Source organism: Prunus mume, linkage group LG3 (assembly GCF_029339155.1).
Source record: "Prunus mume cultivar Tortuosa linkage group LG3, ASM2933915v1, whole genome shotgun sequence".
Lineage (NCBI taxonomy): Eukaryota > Viridiplantae > Streptophyta > Magnoliopsida > Rosales > Rosaceae > Prunus > Prunus mume.
In genome coordinates, this window is record NC_142700.1 from 21721286 (window position 1) to 21742112 (window position 20827).

A 20827-nucleotide genomic window follows, 5' to 3' on the forward strand; every position below is an offset into this window, starting at 1 on the left:
CATGTATTATGTTTATACAATTGAATCTAAGATTGTGTATGTTGTTCTTGTAGGTCAATGGATCTTGGCTATGAAAGATGAGACTTTTGCACCTGTTGCACATTTGCAATTGGTGAGGTTATTGCTCGTTGTCACTTGGCAAGCCAAATGGACATCAAAAGTGTCTTCCTTACTAGTGCCTTCAAGTAACCACACATGTTGAGCAACCTACAATCACGACAAGATAAAGCCCTTTAATTGCTTCATTGGTTAATCTCTATGTCTTTATATGTTGGGATTGCAAATTGATTTTTGCCTCTTATTTTTGTTATTATATATGCTCCCTTATGTTCTTTCCTTACCCTTTGGATTTCCTGACAAAAAGGGGGAGAGATGACTGTGTGAAATTATGATAAAAAGGAGGGGAGATTGTGTTGTAGAATTAAGGGGGAGTGATGTTGTATTTTTGCTTTGAATTATATTTCTTCTCCCACATGCTTCACTGGTTTTGTTGTTTCATCAAAATGCAGACTTTACTCTTTTAGTGTTTTAAGCTATCCTATAGGTATTTTCATACACCATGAATGGGAGATACTCAGTAAAATCAGAATATTACTAGATAAAGGCAAGCTCTTCCCATGTGATTGATTCTAAAGTCTGGCTTTGAATTCGGAATTGCCAAACGCTCCATAAAATCAATTTTTTTCTATGGTGCGCAATCAATGGTTTCCTTCCCACTTTTGAGGTCCTTTTAAGGAGCAAGCTCTGCCAGTCTCCTACTTGCCCTTTTTCCATTGAACAACCTGAATCGATTGAGCATACACCTTTGCCCTTGGGCTGCCAGAGTGTGGTTTGCCAGTTTTATTGCTTACAGACCTCTGCCTCAAGCTTTCACTTCGTTGGATAGGTGGATTAATGATCTTTGGTTGTGTGAGACTTTTAATTCGGAGGAGAGACATGATGGATTATGACTCATTTGTCTTTAGCTAGCTGTTAAGATTTCTTGTTATTGTTTTTCACTATATATATTTGTCCCCAGTGATGTATTATTGCTAGTTTTCTTGTTGTTATTTTGTTTTTTCCTTCTTATTTTTTTTTCTCCTTGTTGGTACTCTACAAATCTTGTTTTTTTATTTGAATTTATCTTCTTGTAAATAATTATTCTTTGTTTAATGCAGGTCTTATAGATAAATTTCTAGTATATTAGAGGACAATTAGAGGTCATAGGATAAAGGACAATCTACTAGTGATGAATCTTATGCTCTTTATTTGTTTTTGGGAAACAATTGACATTTAGGTTTAACTTAAATACCTAGAATTTTAGTTTTGAGATTTGAGACATTTTGTGAATTTGTTGGAAGAATGTATGGATTGCTTTTGAAAAGATGTATGGAATGCTTTTGAGATCTATATCGCTGTTTAAAAAGAAATTAATTGTTATTTCATATTATAATTCAATAAAGAACAATGACAGGAAAACCTAATTAGTTACCAATCTTTTGAAATACATCAGTGACCAAGCAAGTAGGTCACTAATGTGAGCACGTGACCTTCTTTTAGTGACCAAAATGAGTGTTTTGGTGAACAAATTGTAGCCCTTTAGTGACCAACGTTATGGTCACTAATCTCACTTTTATTAGTGACCACACTGGCATAATCACTAATTTGTTGTGTTGTAGTGACCAATACTTGAGAATGGTCACTAAATAGAATTTGTGACGAGCTTCTAGTGACCATCCAGTTACCACTAATATTTTGGCACTAATTGCATATAGTGTCCAAAAAAGGTAGTTTCTGTGACCAAGTGGGTAGCTACTAATACCTGTTTTTCTTGTAGTGACAGTACAATTCTTGGAACATACAAGTTTTTAACAAAAAATTAGAATTGAAATGAACTGGAGTTTGTACCCTTTAACATGTTATCAAGAAACTTTCTCGATCTTGGAACATTACACAATCTTTTTCCAAATCTTACCAACCGAGCAGGATTGAAAAAGTAATAGCCAATTGATTGGTGTCTTCAACTTTTTGGTAAAAGCCAAGCCTAGAGACTGGTGCATTTCTTTGGGTGTAGATTACCCCACATCTCACAACAGCTCATCCAATGGCCCACATAATTGGCGCACCCATGCACCTGGCGCATTGTACTTTTTTCGTGGGGTTGAACTTGAAAATACCGAAGTGTCTCTCAACTTCACTACCGGCCTTCATATTTTCATCAAACATGGCAAAAAGGTAAGTTTCTATAGCTTTTCCAGGCCTCTTCGGAGTCCCATTAGTACCCGTCACATGGTTGATTAAATTCTGGTAGAATGTTTGTGCATTTTTAGGGGTTGCAGCAACACCACCTTTGGATGGCCAACCGCTCTCCGACACGACGATCTCCACGTTGGAAGCATTGGCTTTCTCAAGAGCCGAGTACTGAGCATCCAGAAGAGCATCAAACAGGTTTTGGTACTTTACACCGTCCGGCATCGTGACCCCTTGTGAAGTGAATAAGGCATAGGCAAGGTCTATGTCAGCAGGATTTGCAGTGTAGCTGAAGTAAGGGTACACATTGACAAGAAGAGGGGCCCCATTGCTGGCTAGGAAGTTTATAACTGGGGTTATGAATGACTTTGCAGCATCACTATATTTTCCAGCTGAAGGAGGGTAGTCATTGTCCACGTGGGATGGGTCAATTGCTGTTGAGACTTTGATCTGGCCTTGCAGATTGGCTGCTACAATTGCACTATGAATGTTTTGGATGGCTGGGAGGAGATACTGGGCCTCTGCATCGGTGGGGTGTACTTCGTTCCCGACCGCGATGTATTTGAACTTGACGTCAGGCAAGTAGGCTTGTACATTCTTTTCGACCCAATCTGTTGCAGCATCAGCATCATTGAGGCCTTGAAGCTTGTCGATGGGGATGGTCACGGTGAGTTCTATGTTAGAACCTTTAAGGGCTTCATAGGTTGGATAATTGGGTTCATAAATTCTCATTCTTCCAATGCCATTGCTTTTGTACAAGTCAACGACTTCTGTTGGGGATGGTAAATTGTTGCCATTTTGTCCATAACAAACACCAACAGATTGTGCACCTGAAATACAAGCATCAAAGTTTCAGCTTGTGAAAGCATGTTTGGCAACAAGAGAAACAACTTGCTTAAAGAATGTTTTAAAGGATGACAATTTTAATTTCATACATGAAATGACCAAAGAAATTACTACAACTCCAATTGCTTCTAATTCAGAATTTGGATAAAGATGCAAGGGACATGTAATTCAAGTGGTTAAGAGTAGTCACCCTTGCATCCGAGGTCCTATGTTCGAATCCCCCCTTCTGCAATATGGCTTGTATTTTAAAATAAAATAAAATTTGGATAGAGAAAGCAGAAGTTTTCTGCATGGTATATATATGCTTTAATATATCATAATTTCAATTATATAATGAAACAGAACTACTTAATATAATCTACCTCAAACTCTTGTACTTTAAACATGATTGAAGAAATAACCTCACATCAATCTACCCACGTAAGCTAGAAAACAGGTTTGATGAAAAAGCATGGAAAATTATTATATTTGCTTGATGCCATATATATATATATATATATTCAAAAGCAGAAAGTAAGACCTGTTATTTGCAGGGCAGGCATCAACAAAACAAGTAGCAGCAATATGGAAGCCATAAGAGTTTTTGAAAGTGAGACCTGTTATATTTGCTTGTGTAGGGAAATCCATGAAGAAGAGGAAATTGTATAAATAACTCACTCCCTACATTAACATACCATATTCACATATGTTTAGGCGGTAGAGTTTAGAGGAGGTCCCAAGCTATCCGGAAATTAAGCAATTACCCATTATCCCGTCAATCACTGCGGAAGAATTGACTAATAATGACAATGACTTGCTGTTGAAGAAAAAAATTATGATAACAAGAAGACCTGCCCGCCAGGCACGTTTTGCAGAAAGAGTTCAAGTCAAATTGATCAACCAAATTGAAAATTAACAAGACTCAACAGACACGTAAAGGAAAATGAGTAGATTAATAGCATGTGTACAAGCCCCTTGCCAGTAAATTAACCTTTGATTTATATGAAATCCGTCATATTGTATAAATATCCGTCATATTGATAAAAAAAAAAGGGCTTTTGATGAGCTTAGTTCACACATGTGCCACGGTAGCAAATTAACAGATATATTGACAGAATTAAACGGCATGGATTTACTTGACGTGGGAGTTAATGTGGAGGGCCATTCCTGACAAAAAAAGAAAAGACTAAAGCTGCTAATTTTGTAAACCTCGAAGATGTTTTGTGATAAAAACACCTTTCAAATATAAAAAATTTCATCTTGTACCCATGGCCCCATGTATATAGTCCTTGATATTGTCTGCATTTCCATATTTCCTTATTGAAAAGTCATTGGGTTCATACTCCTTCCTCTCCATCCAGTACAGTTGACTTAGACAGAAGAGGCATATGATCTAAAATTGCTAGGGGTCCTGTTTGTAAGTCTAAAGCCTCTAGGATTTTAACGCCTTAGTGGACTAAGCATGGGGGATTGGGTTCAGTTAATACTAATTAGTCAATTGAAATACCGTTTTCTGACTACAAGTCTAAAAACTGACCCAGTCAAAATGTAATCTTTGATTGATTTTGAGCATATGGTCATGCCGTCGCGTATGTATTTGGAGTGCTTATTACGTACCAAGGACTAGGAAGGAATTTAGCTTCTGGCTTATGGGAGGCTCTTAAATCAGTTTGAAATTTCAATTATATATGTTAGTAATAGTGACAGGGAGAGACTCGAAAATTCTGGGTTTTGCTATTGAAAGAGTAGTATGCAAGTTTTCCTCCAGGGTTGCAACATCTTTATCTTTGATCTGAATTGATCTGAACCATAATCTTTCGTTTTCCCGTTGATTGTGGGGTCTTTAATCTGTGTGTGCGTATGATCATAACAATACTAGAGATACTGAAGAAGAGGAGAAGGGCGAATCAAACACAGAAAAAAAATTGACAAGTCGATTGGCTATATACGCTTAAACTGGTCGCAGTTGGCGGACATAGATATAGAGAAGCGGGACCCACACCACATAACGGTGGGGTTGGGTACCTCATTTCAAGTGTCGTTGTATGTATATATTTAAGGGCTCTCAAATAACTAAAAACCAATTTCAAAGGGTAGCGATAATGAAGCTCCAACTTTAGCTTTCTTACACCACCCGTATTATATGAGTGCAAATATATATTATAAACTATCTCATATCTGGAACATGGTAGGTGTAACAGGGTGAAAAACGCCTTTAATAGACTCCTCCTAAATCAGCCTTCTCTTCACCTCCAAACCCGTGAGGCTTCAGAGTACACGCAGCGGAACAAGTGACACCAATACACACAAGTGAGACTTGCCTCATGCAGGAAACTTTCGCATACACACATACAAGAAAGCTCTCAACCTTCTATTCACAATGGCAAAGGATTACAAGTTTTCATTTTCAGTTGGATTTACCACATCACTTGGTATCTCAACCACACCTTCACAAGGTATTTATAAGCCTATGTTGGTAATTTTTAACAACAATATTTAAACCTTGCAAGTGCACAAATCAAATGATAGTATAGTAAGCAAGCAAAGGTCATTCCCACAGAGATTGTAATGTAGAGAGATGTTTATCAATGTCACGCAACGAAAACACAAGGACTTCCACACACACGCCAACACCAAGGGGGGTTTTGATTTGATTTTGTGAATAAAACAAAATAAGGAAAACAAAACAAAACAGAATTTAAATTAGAGTTTAAGAAAAATTGGTTTATAATCAATCAAGAACAATAGCTAGGACTCACTATCCACCTCTAACCAATCAATCAATCCATAAACAACAATAGATAATCAATTTCTAGCAAGCATATGATGACGACACTCACAACAAGATCATGGCATTTGACTCGAGTTGTATGATTCTCTCTTAAGTGCATGTAAAGTGTATGGCATTTACTTCAATACATGTATTCTTAATTGAAATATAGTATGACATTTACTCAAATTAACAATCAAGAATCCATTAAGATCAAAGAGAATATGAGTGTCACAAAAACCCTAAAACATGGCATTTGTTATTAGGAATTCAAGAATCGATTTCTCATAACTAGTTCTTAACCCCATTATTCGTTGCAAACAAGAACACATTCAATATGGCAATTGACCTATGTTCTACAACAATTTAATTCCAATACATGCTTCAAAGTTAGCTACTCAAAGAAACAAAATATCAAAATTCACATAACATAGAGAAACCGAAATCATCACGCTTGTAGAAACTGAAAATCCATTCAAACTTGTTTATAGAATTGAAATCATGTTTAGGGCTTCAAGATTAAGCCCTAACTAACAAGATATTAGTTACTCATGCTCTTGGATGAACTCAAAAATAAATATATAAGAACTGAAACTTAAAAGAAGAAAGGAAAAGAAAGAACTCGTTGGTAGCTTTCTCCTCTTACGCGGTTGATCCCTTTTGGACGTGAATGCGTATCCCGGGCCTTGGCTGGCCTTTTATATCACTTATATCAGAGTTCTAAAACCCTAAAATTGACTGACAAGTCGTCCAAGAAGTCTTGGTAAACAAGGAATCCAAATAGGAAAGTAAAAATCACAATTCCTAACTCCACAGGGAAATACAGCTCAGCCCAATTGTCACACGATTTGGGGATCTTCAGCCTTGCAGAAAAATCATTAAAAATATATTTTGGAAAGATAAATGTCTTATCTTTCCAACCATATATAGCACGTAACTTGGAAAATTCGGGAAGGCTTCCGTTTCTTCACATTCACGTAACATATATGAAACTGTCTTGTCTGCACGTGGGCTAACTTTACTTGTAATACTGTACCAATTGGCTTGGTAGAAAATTCTAGAAAAATCACAGATTGAACTTCAAGATGTTAGCTTTCATCTCCAATTGGCCTTGCTCTAAAATTCCTCCGAAAAGTTGATTTTTCCTTAAAAACCTTCTAAGAGCGCAGAAAAGCTGAAAATCAGAAAAGTAAAGTAATAAGCCCTTTTTAAATCTAATTCTCCTACAAAACTTAAGTAAAAAGAGTACATAAATGAGTATATTTATGGACTTATCAAAATACCCACAACTTAGATTTTGCTAGTCCTCGAGCAAAACAAAACGGAAAATAAAAACAAAAAAAACAACGACTCAAAACATACAAACAACTAAATTCCCAATATTGATCTCAGAGATAATCACCAACGGTTAACTCACTTCCAAGAAATAAGCAACATTAACTCAAGCATTATCAACGGGTTAACCAAACTTTAATTGGACAACTTAGAGTGTCGTGTGTGAAATAGCCAACATTAATATAACCACGACTTAAGCTTCACAAAAGTCAAATAACCAAATGAGAACAAGCTTTAACTTCAATTCTCACCAAGGATGTTCACTCCAATGAAAACACTCGAAATTTGACTAGGTAATGTCACTCATGTATGTGAGAAGAATCAAAGCAATAGGATGTACTCACATAATTGAAATAAAATCACAAGATATGAATAAAAGATCTCATGGGAAGATATCGCATACTTGAAAATATTTAAACCATCCGACCACAGTCCTTCCACACATATTCTCCACATGAGGCACCACACTTCTCCTTGGATCAAGTAGGACTTTCACTAAGGTTGAAATAGGGCTTAGGGTGATGGGTGAAACAAGAAAAAGATATGGATGAACAAACGAAGTCTAAGGGCTAAGTAAAGCTTTCCATGAAATTATAACATCTTGCACTTTAGCACACAATTTTATCTTGATACTGTCTGAAATATTTTTATTTTATTTTTTATTTTTCACTTTTTTTTTTTTTTTAACTCCATTAGCTTTCTAATCAACCCATGTAACAAGTGTTAGGCCAATAACTCCCAAACTAGATAGCTTTAGGGTATTAAGTGTAAAACACTCCTCAGGCTTAAAAACTCGAGTTGAAAGGCTTTGGAATCATACTTTTTTTTTTTTTTTTTTTTGAAACAGTATCATATACACATGATTGAACATTTTGTGCAATTCTCCCTTAACCATGAAAGTGCTCTACAAAGCTCCTTAGAAGGATGTAGGATAAATATACAAAAGGTTAAGGTGTGGAGAATTGGGTAAAGAATGATAAAGGCTTACATAGAAGGCACAAGGGGTTGACTAGGGATAAAATTGATATGGGTTAGCTAGAAAGGCTCAAACGAACGAAACAAGGCCTATATCACTTCCTAGGATCCATGTGGTTCATGAAATATGCCTCAAATAGATAATGAAAGTAGTTCTAGCAAAATATTTAAACATCCTCAAGTATTTGACCAAAACAAAGAATAATGAGATCACAACGACTTGTAGACGAGAAAATTATAGAATAGTATATAACACTCAAGAAAGAAAGGGATAGGCTCAAAAGCTCACATAATAAGGGTTGCATAAGTCTACACTAGCCTTATTTGGGAATTTAAATCACGTGAACTCCAATCGAAAATCATATTAATATGGCTATGTGCAAAAAGATTTACCAAGTCTAATCACAAGAATAAGGCTAACACAAAGATAATGTAAAGAATTATTGTCATGCTCACAACTTCTTGAAAGTAACTTGTAAATAAAATTCAATCTCATCATAGAATTGGGAAGTGACTACTACAAACAAATAAAAACAAGACTCAAAGTAAAAGAAAATATTTTTTGATTTTATGACATTTTTCTGATTTTTTTTAAATATATTTTAAGGAGAGACAAAATTAGAAACAAGACAATACTCAATCACCCACAACTTAAAATAAACATTGTCCTCAATGTGTAAAATAAAGAAATAAATTAATGGATAATCAATTAAAGAGAGAGAGGGTTTGAGGACATCACGGGTTTTCTAGGTGTGCGGAGGGGCAAGAATTTGTTGAAGTGAGAGGAGATAAACAAGGCAACGAACTCACACAACCACAACTTGTGTCTTTGAATGCCAACGGACTAGTAATAGCTCCTAAAAGTCACGGAATGTGATGAAATTGGAACGAAATTGAGCTGGATATGTAATCATGAAAATCTGGAAATCTGACATTTAGCAACGAAAAATCTGATGAACACCGCGGCAAAAAACTCTTTAGTGACGAAAAATCTGATGAACACCGTCGCTAAAACCTCTTTGGTGACGAAAAATCTTCAAATTCTGGGCAGAACAGCAGCTGCTGTTTTTAGTGTTTTAGGACCTTTTTTGAGCTTCAAATCATCCTAAAACATAATGTAGGCCACTGGAGGCCCCCAAACCTGGTCCAAATCGTCATAATAACCATTCTAAACATGTTGGTGGCATCGGATTGACCTGAAAAACAGCAAAAAATAAATTAAGCAGAAATTCTAGTTTTGACCAAAATAAGAACATAAAAGCTATTTTTCTGTTTTCTGGTATCTAAACTCAGCCAATGACCAAAAAAACTTATGGAACACATTTGAAACATGCTGCAAACACCCTAGGGCTATAAAAATGTGAAAATTTTTCTTTGGAACACAAAATCCATTGTTTGATGACCCAAAACATAACAAAAACAAAAATTTGAAAATTTATGAGAAATCACACATAAACTAAAACAAAAGTTAAGAATGGTTGGGTTGCCTCCCAAGAAGCGCTAAGTTTAAAGTCTTCAGCCAGACGCGGTTCTTTAGATGATTAAACAATAGATGGGGGTGGTGCATCCACAAGCATGCTCTCTTTTCCAAGCTCAAAAGATTCATAGTATGGCTTCAAGCGATGTCCGTTCACTTTGAATATGTTTCCCATCTTGTCATTTTGAATCTCAACTGCACCATGAGGGAAAACATTAGTAACAACAAAAGGACCATACCATCTAGAACGTAACTTACCTGGGAATAGCCGAAGGCGTGAATTGAAGAGCAAGACTTTCTGCCCTATTTCAAAGGTCTTCCTTTGAATGGCTTTGTCATGAAATGCCTTCGTCTTTTCCTTGTAAATCCGTGCACTCTCATAAGCATCATTCCTCATCTCATCCAATTCATTCAATTGGAGTCGCCTTGCATCTCCAGCCTCTTTCATATCGAAATTGAATTTCTTGATTGCCCAAAATGCTCTATGTTCAAGCTCAACCGGAAGGTGACATGCTTTACCATAAACCAAACGAAAAGGAGACATACCAATGGGGGTTTTGTAAGCTGTCCTATATGCCCATAATGCTTCATTAAGTCTCAAACTCCAATCCTTTCTCGTAGGGCTCACGGTTTTCTCCAAGATTTGCTTGATTTCTCGGTTACTAATCTCCACTTGTCCACTTGTTTGGGGATGATAAGGTGTCGAGACCCTATGCGTAATTCCATACCGCTTTAAAAGTGCCTCAAATGACCTATTGCAAAAGTGAGTGCCTCCATCACTGATAATGGCTCTTGGTGTTCCAAACCTAGAAAAGATGTTTTCCTTCACAAAGCTCAAAACAACTTTTGAATCATTAGTCCGGGTAGGAATTGCTTCCACCCATTTAGAGACATAGTCAACAGCAAGGAGAATGTAAATAAAGCCATAAGAGGAAGGGAATGGTCCCATAAAATCAATACCCCACACATCAAATATTTCAACAATAAGAATAGGCGTTAAAGGCATTTGATTCCTAGAGCTGATGTTACCGGTTCTTTGACATCTATCACATGTGGAACAATAAGTATATGCATCTTTGAACAAGCTTGGCCAATAAAAACCACATTGCAATACTTTAAGGGCTGTTTTCTTAGGACCAAAATGTCCACCACATGCAGATGAATGACAAAAGGTAAGTATAGAATTAAATTCAGATTCGGACACGCACCTTCTAACAATCTGATCTGGACAATATTTCCATAAGTATGGATCATCCCAAACATAATACTTACTCGTTTTGACAAGCTTATCCTTTTGAGCTCGAGTGAGATCCTCCGGAATCAGTTTTGAAGCCTTGTAATTGATAATGTCAGCGTACCAAGGGTCCTTGGCTTCGAGGGTGAAGAGTTGCTCATCGGGGAAACTTTCACTTAGAGGAAGCATGTCCTCTTCTTCATTGGATCCTTGCACCAGCCTACTCAAATGGTCAGCCACCACGTTTTCACTCCCTTTCTTGTCTCTAATCACCAAATCGAATTCTTGAAGCAAGAGAGTCCACCTAATCAGTCTTGGCTTGGCGTCTTTCTTTTGGAAAAGGTACCTAAGCGCTGCATGATCAGAGAATACAATTACTTTAGTGCCAATAAGATATGATCTAAATTTCTCTAAAGCAAAAATAACAGCAAGCAACTCCTTTTCCGTAGTTGAGTAATTCAACTGAGCATCATTCAAAGTCCGGGAGGCATAATAGATGGCATGTGGTACGTTGTGCACTTTTTGTCCAAGTACAGCCCCCACTGCATAATCCGAGGCGTCACACATCAACTCAAAGGGAAAATTCCAATCTGGAGGTTGTATAACAGGGGCAGACGTTAAAAGCTCCTTAAGCTTGTTAAATGCAGCCAAGCACGCTTCATTAAACTCGAATTCCACATCTTTGCCAAGCAATCGACATAGGGGCCTTGATATTTTTGAAAAGTCCTTGATGAAACGCCTATAGAACCCTGCATGTCCTAGGAATGACCTAATCTCCTTCACAGTTGTTGGGGGCTGCAAGCTTTTCACAACATCGATTTTTGCCTTGTCCACTTCAATTCCCCTACAAGAGATAATGTGACCTAATACAATACCTTGTTGTACCATGAAGTGACACTTCTCCCAATTGAGCACTAAATTGCATTCCTGACACCTTTTCAACACTAGAGAGAGGTTGTGAAGACAAATATCAAAAGAATCACCAAAAACTGAAAAATCATCCATAAATACCTCTATTATCTCCTCCACCATATCAGAAAAAATTGACATCATGCAACGTTGAAAAGTGGCAGGTGCGTTACATAAACCAAAAGGCATACGCCTATAAGCAAACGTACCAAATGGACAAGTGAAGGTGGTCTTTTCTTGATCTTCCGGAGCTATGGCAATTTGATTGTATCCGGAGTATCCATCCAAGAAGCAATAATGACTATGACCTGCAAGACGCTCAAGCATTTGATCAATAAATGGTAACGGAAAGTGATCCTTACGTGTCGTGGTATTGAGCTTTCTATAATCTATGCATACTCTCCAACCCGTTTGAATTCTTTGAGGCACCAACTCATTGTCTTCATTCTTCACAACGGTAATTCCGGATTTCTTGGGAACAACTTGGACGGGACTCACCCACTTGCTATCCGAAATGGGGTATATAATTCCCACGTCCAAAAGCTTCAAAACTTCCTTCTTAACGACTTCTTTCATCACTGGATTCAGCCTCCTTTGGGCTTCCCTTGTAGGTTTCGATTCTCCTTCCAAAAGGATCCTATGCATGCACTTTGTAGGGCTTATTCCTCTGATGTCTGCAATGGTCCAACCTAGGGCAGTCTTGTACAACCTTAGAACTCGAATTAGTTTGTCTTCTTCGGATGCACTCAAATTAGAAGCAATGATCACAGGCAGCGTCTTTTTGTCACCTAAATATGCATATTTCAAGTTCTCCGGAAGGGGTTTTAGCTCAACTTGTGGTTCCTTCACAATAGAGGGAATAAGCTTATTAGTAGATAATGGAAGAGACTCAAAAATAGAGTTAAACTTACCTCTTTGGGGAGGCAAGGCCTCAAGTATATTCACAGCTTCAAGTACGGCTATGTTCCCTTCTTTATTCACTGTTTCGGGGCTTTGGATGAGTGCCCTCTCCAATGGCGTCTCTCCTTGTGATGCACTAAATGTTTCTTGTACCATTTGTTCAAGTACATCTATGGAAAAACAAGCATGATCATCGTTAGGATATTTTAAATCATCAAATACCTTAAACTCCACGGTTTCCTCATCGAATGCCATTATGAGAGTGCCTTCATACACATCAATTTTTGTCCTTGATGTTCTCATGAATGGACGTCCTAGAATCAATGGAAGGTCTTTTCCAGGAATAGGAACTTCCTCCATCTCGAGCACTAGAAAGTCAGCTGGAAAAATTAGCTCATTCACCTTGACCAAAACGTCTTCCAGCACTCCCTTAGGATACTTGATTGATCGATCAGCCAATTGTATGCTCACGGAAGTCTTCTTAAGCTCACCTAAATTTAAAGATTCAAAAACAGAAAAAGGCATCAAATTAATTGAAGCACCTAAGTCTAATAAAGCATGTTCAAACCTTTGATTTCAAATGAGACAAGGTATAGTAAAACTCCCTGGATCCTTTAGTTTAGGAGGCAATTTACGCAATAGCACAGCTGAGACTTCTTCACTCAAGGCCACGGTTTCATGCTCCTTGAACTTTCTCTTATTTGTACAAAGGTCTTTGAGGAATTTTGCATAGCTTGGAATTTGTTGGATCGCATCAAGCAAGACAATGTTCACTTGCACTTTTCGGAAAGTCTCTAGAATGTCCTTTGAAACTTGCTCCTTCTTTGAATTCAAAAACCTACGAGGAAAAGGAACTTTTGGAGTAATCGAATGATTCACAAGAGAACTTACCTTAGAGTTGTCACTTGGAACCGTAAGCTTGGAAAAGGGGGCAGCCACTGTTTTGGTTGAATTTCTCTCCTCCTTGTCAACATTTGCCACCTCTTTTCCACTTCGAAGAGTAATCGCCTTTGCTGTTTCATGGCCTCCATTAGGATTTGGAATGACTTGGCTTGGGAACTTTCCTGGCTCTCTTTGACTCAAGGAGGCTGCAATTTGTCCAACTTGGTTTTCAAGGCTCTTGATTGCTGTAGACATTTGTGCCTGTGTTTGCCTTGTTTCCTGCATAAAACCTTGAGTGCTTAATGCCAAAGAATTAATTAACTCTTCTAAAGACTTACCTTGCCCATGAGGTGGTGGTGCATTTTGTTGAGGAACAAACTGATTTTGTTGAACTGGGGCTGTTTGTACATTTTGGTTGTTCTTCCAACCAAAGTTAGGGTGTTGCCGCCATCCCGGATTATAGGTGTTAGAAAAAGGATCGTTTCTTGGCTTTTGTTGCTGCATATAGTGTGCTTGAGCCATCTCTTCTCCATCACCATACAAACTTGGACAAGACTCCGTAGGATGTCCGGGATTAGCACACACGGCACACACTTGTGCTTGAGGGATTAATTGCTTAACAAGGTTAGTCAAATTAGCTATTTGAGGACCAATATCACTAGCACTTACCTCATAAACACCTGCTTTCTTTGGGGGAGCTCTCCGGTAATTAAATTGTTGAGAGTTAGCTGCAATGTTCTCAAACATCTCCTTAGCTTGAGTAGCACTCTTGTTCATCAAGCCTCCTCCACTAGTAGCATCAACCATCATCCTCTCCGAATCAAGTAATCCCTCATAAAAGTATTGCATAAGTAGCCAATCTTCAATTTGGTGATGAGGGCACGAAGCTAGGAGTCTTTGAAACCGATCCCAATCAATCAATCCATAAACAACAATAGATAATCAATTTCTAGCAAGCATATGATGACGACACTCACAACAAGATCATGGCATTTGACTCGAGTTGTATGATTCTCTCTTAAGTGCATGTAAAGTGTATGGCATTTACTTCAATACATGTATTCTTAATTGAAATATAGTATGGCATTTACTCAAATTAACAATCAAGAATCCATTAAGATCAAAGAGAATATGAGTGTCACAAAAACCCTAAAACATGGCATTTGTTATTAGGAATTCAAGAATCGATTTCTCATAACTAGTTCTTAACCCCATTATTATTCGTTGCAAACAAGAACACATTCAATATGGCAATTGACCTATGTTCTACAACAATTTAATTCCAATACATGCTTCAAAGTTAGCTACTCAAAGAAACAAAATATCAAAATTCACATAACATAGAGAAACCGAAATCATCACGCTTGTAGAAACTGAAAATCCATTCAAACTTGTTTATAGAATTGAAATCATGTTTAGGGCTTCAAGATTAAGCCCTAACTAACAAGATATTAGTTACTCATGCTCTTGGATGAACTCAAAAATAAATATATAAGAACTGAAACTTAAAAGAAGAAAGGAAAAGAAAGAACTCGTTGGTAGCTTTCTCCTCTTACGCGGTTGATCCCTTTTGGACGTGAATGCGTATCCGGGGCCTTGGCTGGCCTTTTATATCACTTATATCAGAGTTCTAAAACCCTAAAATTGACTGACAAGTCGTCCAAGAAGTCTTGGTAAACAAGGAATCCAAATAGGAAAGTAAAAATCACAATTCCTAACTCCACAGGGAAATACAGCTCAGCCCAATTGTCACACGATTTGGGGATCTTCAGCCTTGCAGAAAAATCATTAAAAATATATTTTAGAAAGATAAATGTCTTATCTTTCCAACCATATATAGCACGTAACTTGGAAAATTCGGGAAGGCTTCCGTTTCTTCACATTCACGTAACATGTATGAAACTGTCTTGTCTGCACGTGGGCTAACTTTACTTGTAATACTGTACCAATTGGCTTGGTAGAAAATTCTAGAAAAATCACAGATTGAACTTCAAGATGTTATCTTTCATCTCCAATTGGCCTTGCTCTAAAATTCCTCCGAAAAGTTGATTTTTCCTTAAAAACCTTCTAAGAGCGCAGAAAAGCTGAAAATGAGAAAAGTAAAGTAATAAGCCCTTTTTAAATCTAATTCTCCTACAAAACTTAAGTAAAAAGAGTACATAAATGAGTATATTTATGGACTTATCAGCCTACACTTAGGAAACTTTGTCAACCGTTAGATCAGCCACCTAGACACGTTTTCCCTACTCAAAACCTATCTAGCATTCCCAAGCCGCCACCTTGTAGCCCACTCTTGTCATGGGGCAGATTTTCCTCCTTAAAAATCTCCCCACTCCTTGGAACATGCTGCCACTACCAAGTAACCACTCACTAATGCTCCAAGATAAGCCACAATCCAAATCTGAAGCATGCAACAACTCTAGCCAAGTCCAACCTCCCTTGGACTGCTCAAAAACCGTTTTCCCACATCCTAGACCCACTCCAGCACGTTTTCAGCCAAACTGCCACGTCCAGCCACGATCTGCCTAAGTGCGTTGCGCAGTTTGTATTCACGCTGCGCGCACATTGCGTGCGTTGCCTGCCCGTGCTGCGCTGTGCATAACTGCCCTACGCGCTGTAGCCTTGCGCCCAGTGTTGTCAGCAACCTTCGCGCATCCTGCACGCAGCTCCTGTCGGCATCCTTCGTGCATCTTGCGCACACACTGCGCTCAGCTCCTGTCGACATCTCTTGGCAAATTCTGTCGACGGCTCTCGGAATCTGTCGACAGCTCCCATGTCATGCCCCCAGTCTGCTGTGCTGCTGCCATGTCTTGGCTGCAAAGTCCCAGCCCAAAACACATGTCTTCCGACCTTGTCTTGCTTCACAAGTGCACCTCCCATGCATCTTTGGCTTGCCTTGGCATGGTACAAAACATCAAAACCATGCCATGGCCTATGCCAACTTGTAAGGGTCTTACAAACTGCCCCCACCACAAGAGCTCGACGCCCTCGTCGGCTCAACTCCTTGGCAGTCTTCGTTCCTCTGAACATAACTTGGGCTTGCTTGAACCACTTCAACATTGCTCTCTTCCATGGACTCATCATCACTTGACTCAACTAGGATCACCTCTATCTCGGACTCTTCCATAGGCTCATCCTCGTCGTCACTTGAGATTACAATGATACCGGCCATGGACTCCACCCAAGGCTCACTTTCCTCCATTGGCTCCTCCTTAGCCTCGGAGTTTTCATTCCTTTTTTCAAACATAGCATTCCTCAAAATGCTATCGAGGGCTGAGCTCTCCCATGGCTCCTCTTTTGACTCACTTTCCTAAGGGTCTGAAACAGAAAAATCAGATTGGGCCCCATCTATCATCAACTCATCTGACTGCTCCACGGAGTCTCTGTGCCTTGTGGTCATGTAGGCTAACTCAAAATCAAACTCATCTAGCACATCTAAATAAATTCCAAACTCGTCTAGAATGTTACCTGTACAGTACATGTGACTGTGCAACACACAAGTCCTCACCACAAACTTCCTATCCAGCAGATAGATCCTCCAAGTATCTAGACAAAGCTCCAATGCCACAAGCTGCATCTCTTCCAATCCATAATTCATATCCCAATTCGGAACCATGTCTTCAATGGCCTCTATCAGCATACCTCCATGCAACAGAGAAGCATTAATGAAAACCATTGAGGGCTCCATGGCAAACACATCCACAAACACCTCAATCACCTCCAACACCGGTTGCACAACCGCATCCTCTCCCAAAGGATCTTCCAGTGGGATAACTCGTAGTGAATTCAATAAAACCATTGAACTCACCTGGAGACTGTTGCCCTCTTCAGCACCTCCATTTCCCTTCGCAGCGATTGCATTCAAGTTCTACTTTCTCGGACAGTCCTTCAAACAGTGAGGCCCTTGGCAAAGAAAACAACCGAAGATTTTTCTTCTTATCCTTGCTTTCTCCACCCTTGGCACCATCTTGAACAACCTTGGCCTCCTTTCCTTTGTCGACTGTCTTGGTGTCCAAATGTCTCTTCCCACCTTGCTCTTTCTTCCCACTAGAAGTGACTGCTGCTCTGTAGTCCATTAGTCTTTCTGCTGCAGCAATGACGGAGTTGAGGCTCTTGACATCCTGTCTCCTCAATTCCGACTGTGCCCAAGGCTACAAACTTGCGAGGAAGTTGAACAACTTGGCCTCCTCAGACATATTAGACACATCGAGCATCAAAGAACAGAAAGCCTTCACGTAGTCCTTCACTGAACCTACTTGCTTCAGATTCTTCAAAACCTCCCTTGCAAGCCATGCAGCATTGCATTGAAGGAACTGGGCTCTCAATTCCTTCTTCAGCATAACCCACTCCACAAAGGCAGGTCTGCCCCCACTAGAGACTTCTTGTGTACGAGTTCTCCACCATAACTTAGTATCCCCTGCCAAGTACATGCTCGTGACAGACACCCTCTCAGCATTTGGAATCTTAACAGCTTTGAAATACTGCTCCAAATCCCACAAGCAATTCTCCAACTATTTGGAGCTTCGTTCGCCAACATAAGTGATAGGATTTTTAGTACCTGTGAAAATAGGGTTAAATTCACATAAAATACTTGCAAGAATATAAGGCTATTGTAGTATAGATGCTCATGCAAGGTTGTTCTCCTCAAGGACTATTCAGCAATTTAAGTAAAAACAATTTCCAAATAACTACTTAAAATAAAAGGTTGAGAAAGATGTTTAAGAAATTGGTTGATACTAAAAACGAATTTCAAACAAAAAACAAATACGATTGAAGGAAAAAAAAGTTTTAAATACCAATTTATAAAACCACTAGGGTTTCACCATCACCTCACAATCCTATGAATTTTTACCAATTACTTATGATTTGCACATGCCACTTTGAAGGTTAGGTTTTCCTAATTTATATTTTACTTGGAACCTCCAACATAGAATGTATATCCAACATGCAACCCGTCCGGACTTTCAGATCAAAACTGAACATGAAAGACTCATTAAGTTCTGTGAAAACCTTTCGAAAAACCATGAAACCCTAAAGACGTGGTGTTCATATTAAGTGAAATTACAATTATTAATCACAAGAAGCCAGCGTCAATTTCAGAGAACCTTCCGACCAAATTGCATCTAATTACTTTTCTAAAGATCTTAATGGTGATCAGGCATTAAGACAATTAGATAGTTTAAAACAGTGATTAACAATTCAAAGTATGCATGCACTCAATCATAAGCAATTAAATAAAAATCGCATATTCATGCTAAGGTTCAAGGCTTCACCCTAGCAAAAGAAAATTAGTTACGCATATTCATAATTGAAATTCAAGAAAATATCATTAAGAAGAAAAGAACGGAAATACCTTAAAGTCGCGAAAACCCAAAACCCTAGCAATTGCTCTCCACAATGTCACGTTCAAAAGTGAAAAAGAAGATCCCAAAAATTGCTGTGAAAACCAACTTAAATACTTCCTAAAACCTAGCTGCCCAATCCCCATAAGGAAACTAGGTTAAAATAAAATAATACTATGATATAAAATCCAAATTGGATTAGGAGAATCTGCCCACAATCTGCCCAGCCACGTTTTGGCCTCAAATTTCCTCCAAATCTAGCCCAAGATAGCTTGTTTTGAAGATAAAAATATTCTGACCACTTCTCCATCTTTAGCTCCAAAAACGCAATAAAAGCCCAAAACGCACTATTCCAGCACTGCACATCGCTCCTTTATTTATTCGCCAGGAAATTATCGCTTGGTGGAAGAAGCTGATCTTTTGATACCATCAAGCCAACTTACTCATGACCGTCCTCCAACTAGAATTACTCCACAATTCATCCGTTTGATTATGCTTTGATCCAGAAGAAGTCGAAGCCCTATATTGGAAATATAATTCAAAGTATCAAAATTCTTCCAAAATATTAAGCAAAATATACTAAGAATGGGGTTAAATATATAATATAAAATATACCCATCAAAATACCCCCAAACTTAGCTTTTTGCTTGTCCTCAAGCGAAACAAGACTCAAACAAAAATAAAAACCTAACAGACTAGATATCTGGCAAACACTTAAGCAGGACAAAATTTCCATCTTCAAGTTGCAATCCATAGCAAATATTAAAAACTAGAACATCTGTTCAATAGCTCCAACTAATCCCACCACAGAGTTTAAGCTATTTAGAATCAATTAGAAAAGAATTCACAAACTTCCTTCGGTGTAAAGTGAACCATCATAGTTAAGGAGACTCGACTAAAACCCTTACCTCTCATCCCTCTTATTCATACTTCACACACTTACTTCACACACATTTCTTTTTCTTTTTCTTTCTTTCTTTCTTTTTTTTTCATTTTTTTTTAAGTAACAGTAGTGGTTGTGCAATGTTGGTTCCCTTAAGATTTCGATCCAACTGTGTAGCGAGCTTTAGGTCAATGTCTCCCAAACCACTCGGGTTTTAGGGCACTAGGTGTAGAACATACCCGGAACTGGACACTTCGAGGGTTCGAGCGCATGGCCTGGTAGCTGAGATCTTGCAAAGAGGCGTTGACCGACTCATAGAAGTCCACACTTGTGTCATATCTGAGCAACAACTAAAATATAATGGTGAACAGCTGCGGTGTAATTTGAGCCTAGAGCCCAAGCCAACGGTCTCCTTTGTCCAGTCAAGCGGAACCCTTGCCCCATTCACGCCACTGCTGCTTCTTCATTTCTCTCAAACCCAAAGTCCCTCTCTTCTGCTCTGCCAACACCGTCACTAGCGTCCACCTGCATCCACGATGGCCCTTGATCTCGCAGCCCCAATGCCTTCAACCCTTGATCCACAATATTGAGAAGACGTTGTCTAATGGTTTTTCGTCCAAAAAGAACATTAAGTCACCTAAGAACCACGTGACCAATAATGTTGTAAGGATGATTTTAAGAACCGATATCCATCCGATGGTAAGATTAATTCCAGAATTTGTTGTGGGTCCTAAGCTATAGAGATGTTGGTTATGTATAGATGTGTGTTCTTTGCCCCTGCGAGTACTCATATTGATGTGCACTGTATAGGAAATATGCAAATCCAGGAGAGGGCAGTCAACACACAAGCTCAAAGGAGATGGAATCACATGGGAATGCGAAAGGTGGATCCATGCTTCATGTGAGTATAATTTCGAATTCCTTCAAATTTTGTGGTTGTGGATTCGGTAGTAAAAGCTGTACTCAATGTTATGGTGTAGAGCTCTATGTTTTAACTGCTCAAAAGTATGTGTCTATGCTAGATCTACACAACTATCCCCAAACTTGCATCTTTGAGTGAGCTCAT

General features: G+C 38.6%; 1 protein-coding gene across 1 annotated transcript; it reads right to left on the minus strand.

Moving 5' to 3' along the window:
* Window positions 1-1788: 1788 nt before the first annotated feature.
* On the minus strand, window positions 1789-3718 carry LOC103326767 (glucan endo-1,3-beta-glucosidase-like). The gene is made up of 2 exons (XM_008229005.3): window positions 3596-3718; window positions 1789-3059 (listed from the first exon to the last, which is right to left on the minus strand). Exons 1-2 carry the CDS (start codon window positions 3648-3650, stop codon window positions 2077-2079), a joined length of 1038 nt encoding a protein of 345 aa, XP_008227227.2. The 5' UTR covers window positions 3651-3718; the 3' UTR covers window positions 1789-2076.
* Window positions 3719-20827: the final 17109 nt, after the last annotated feature.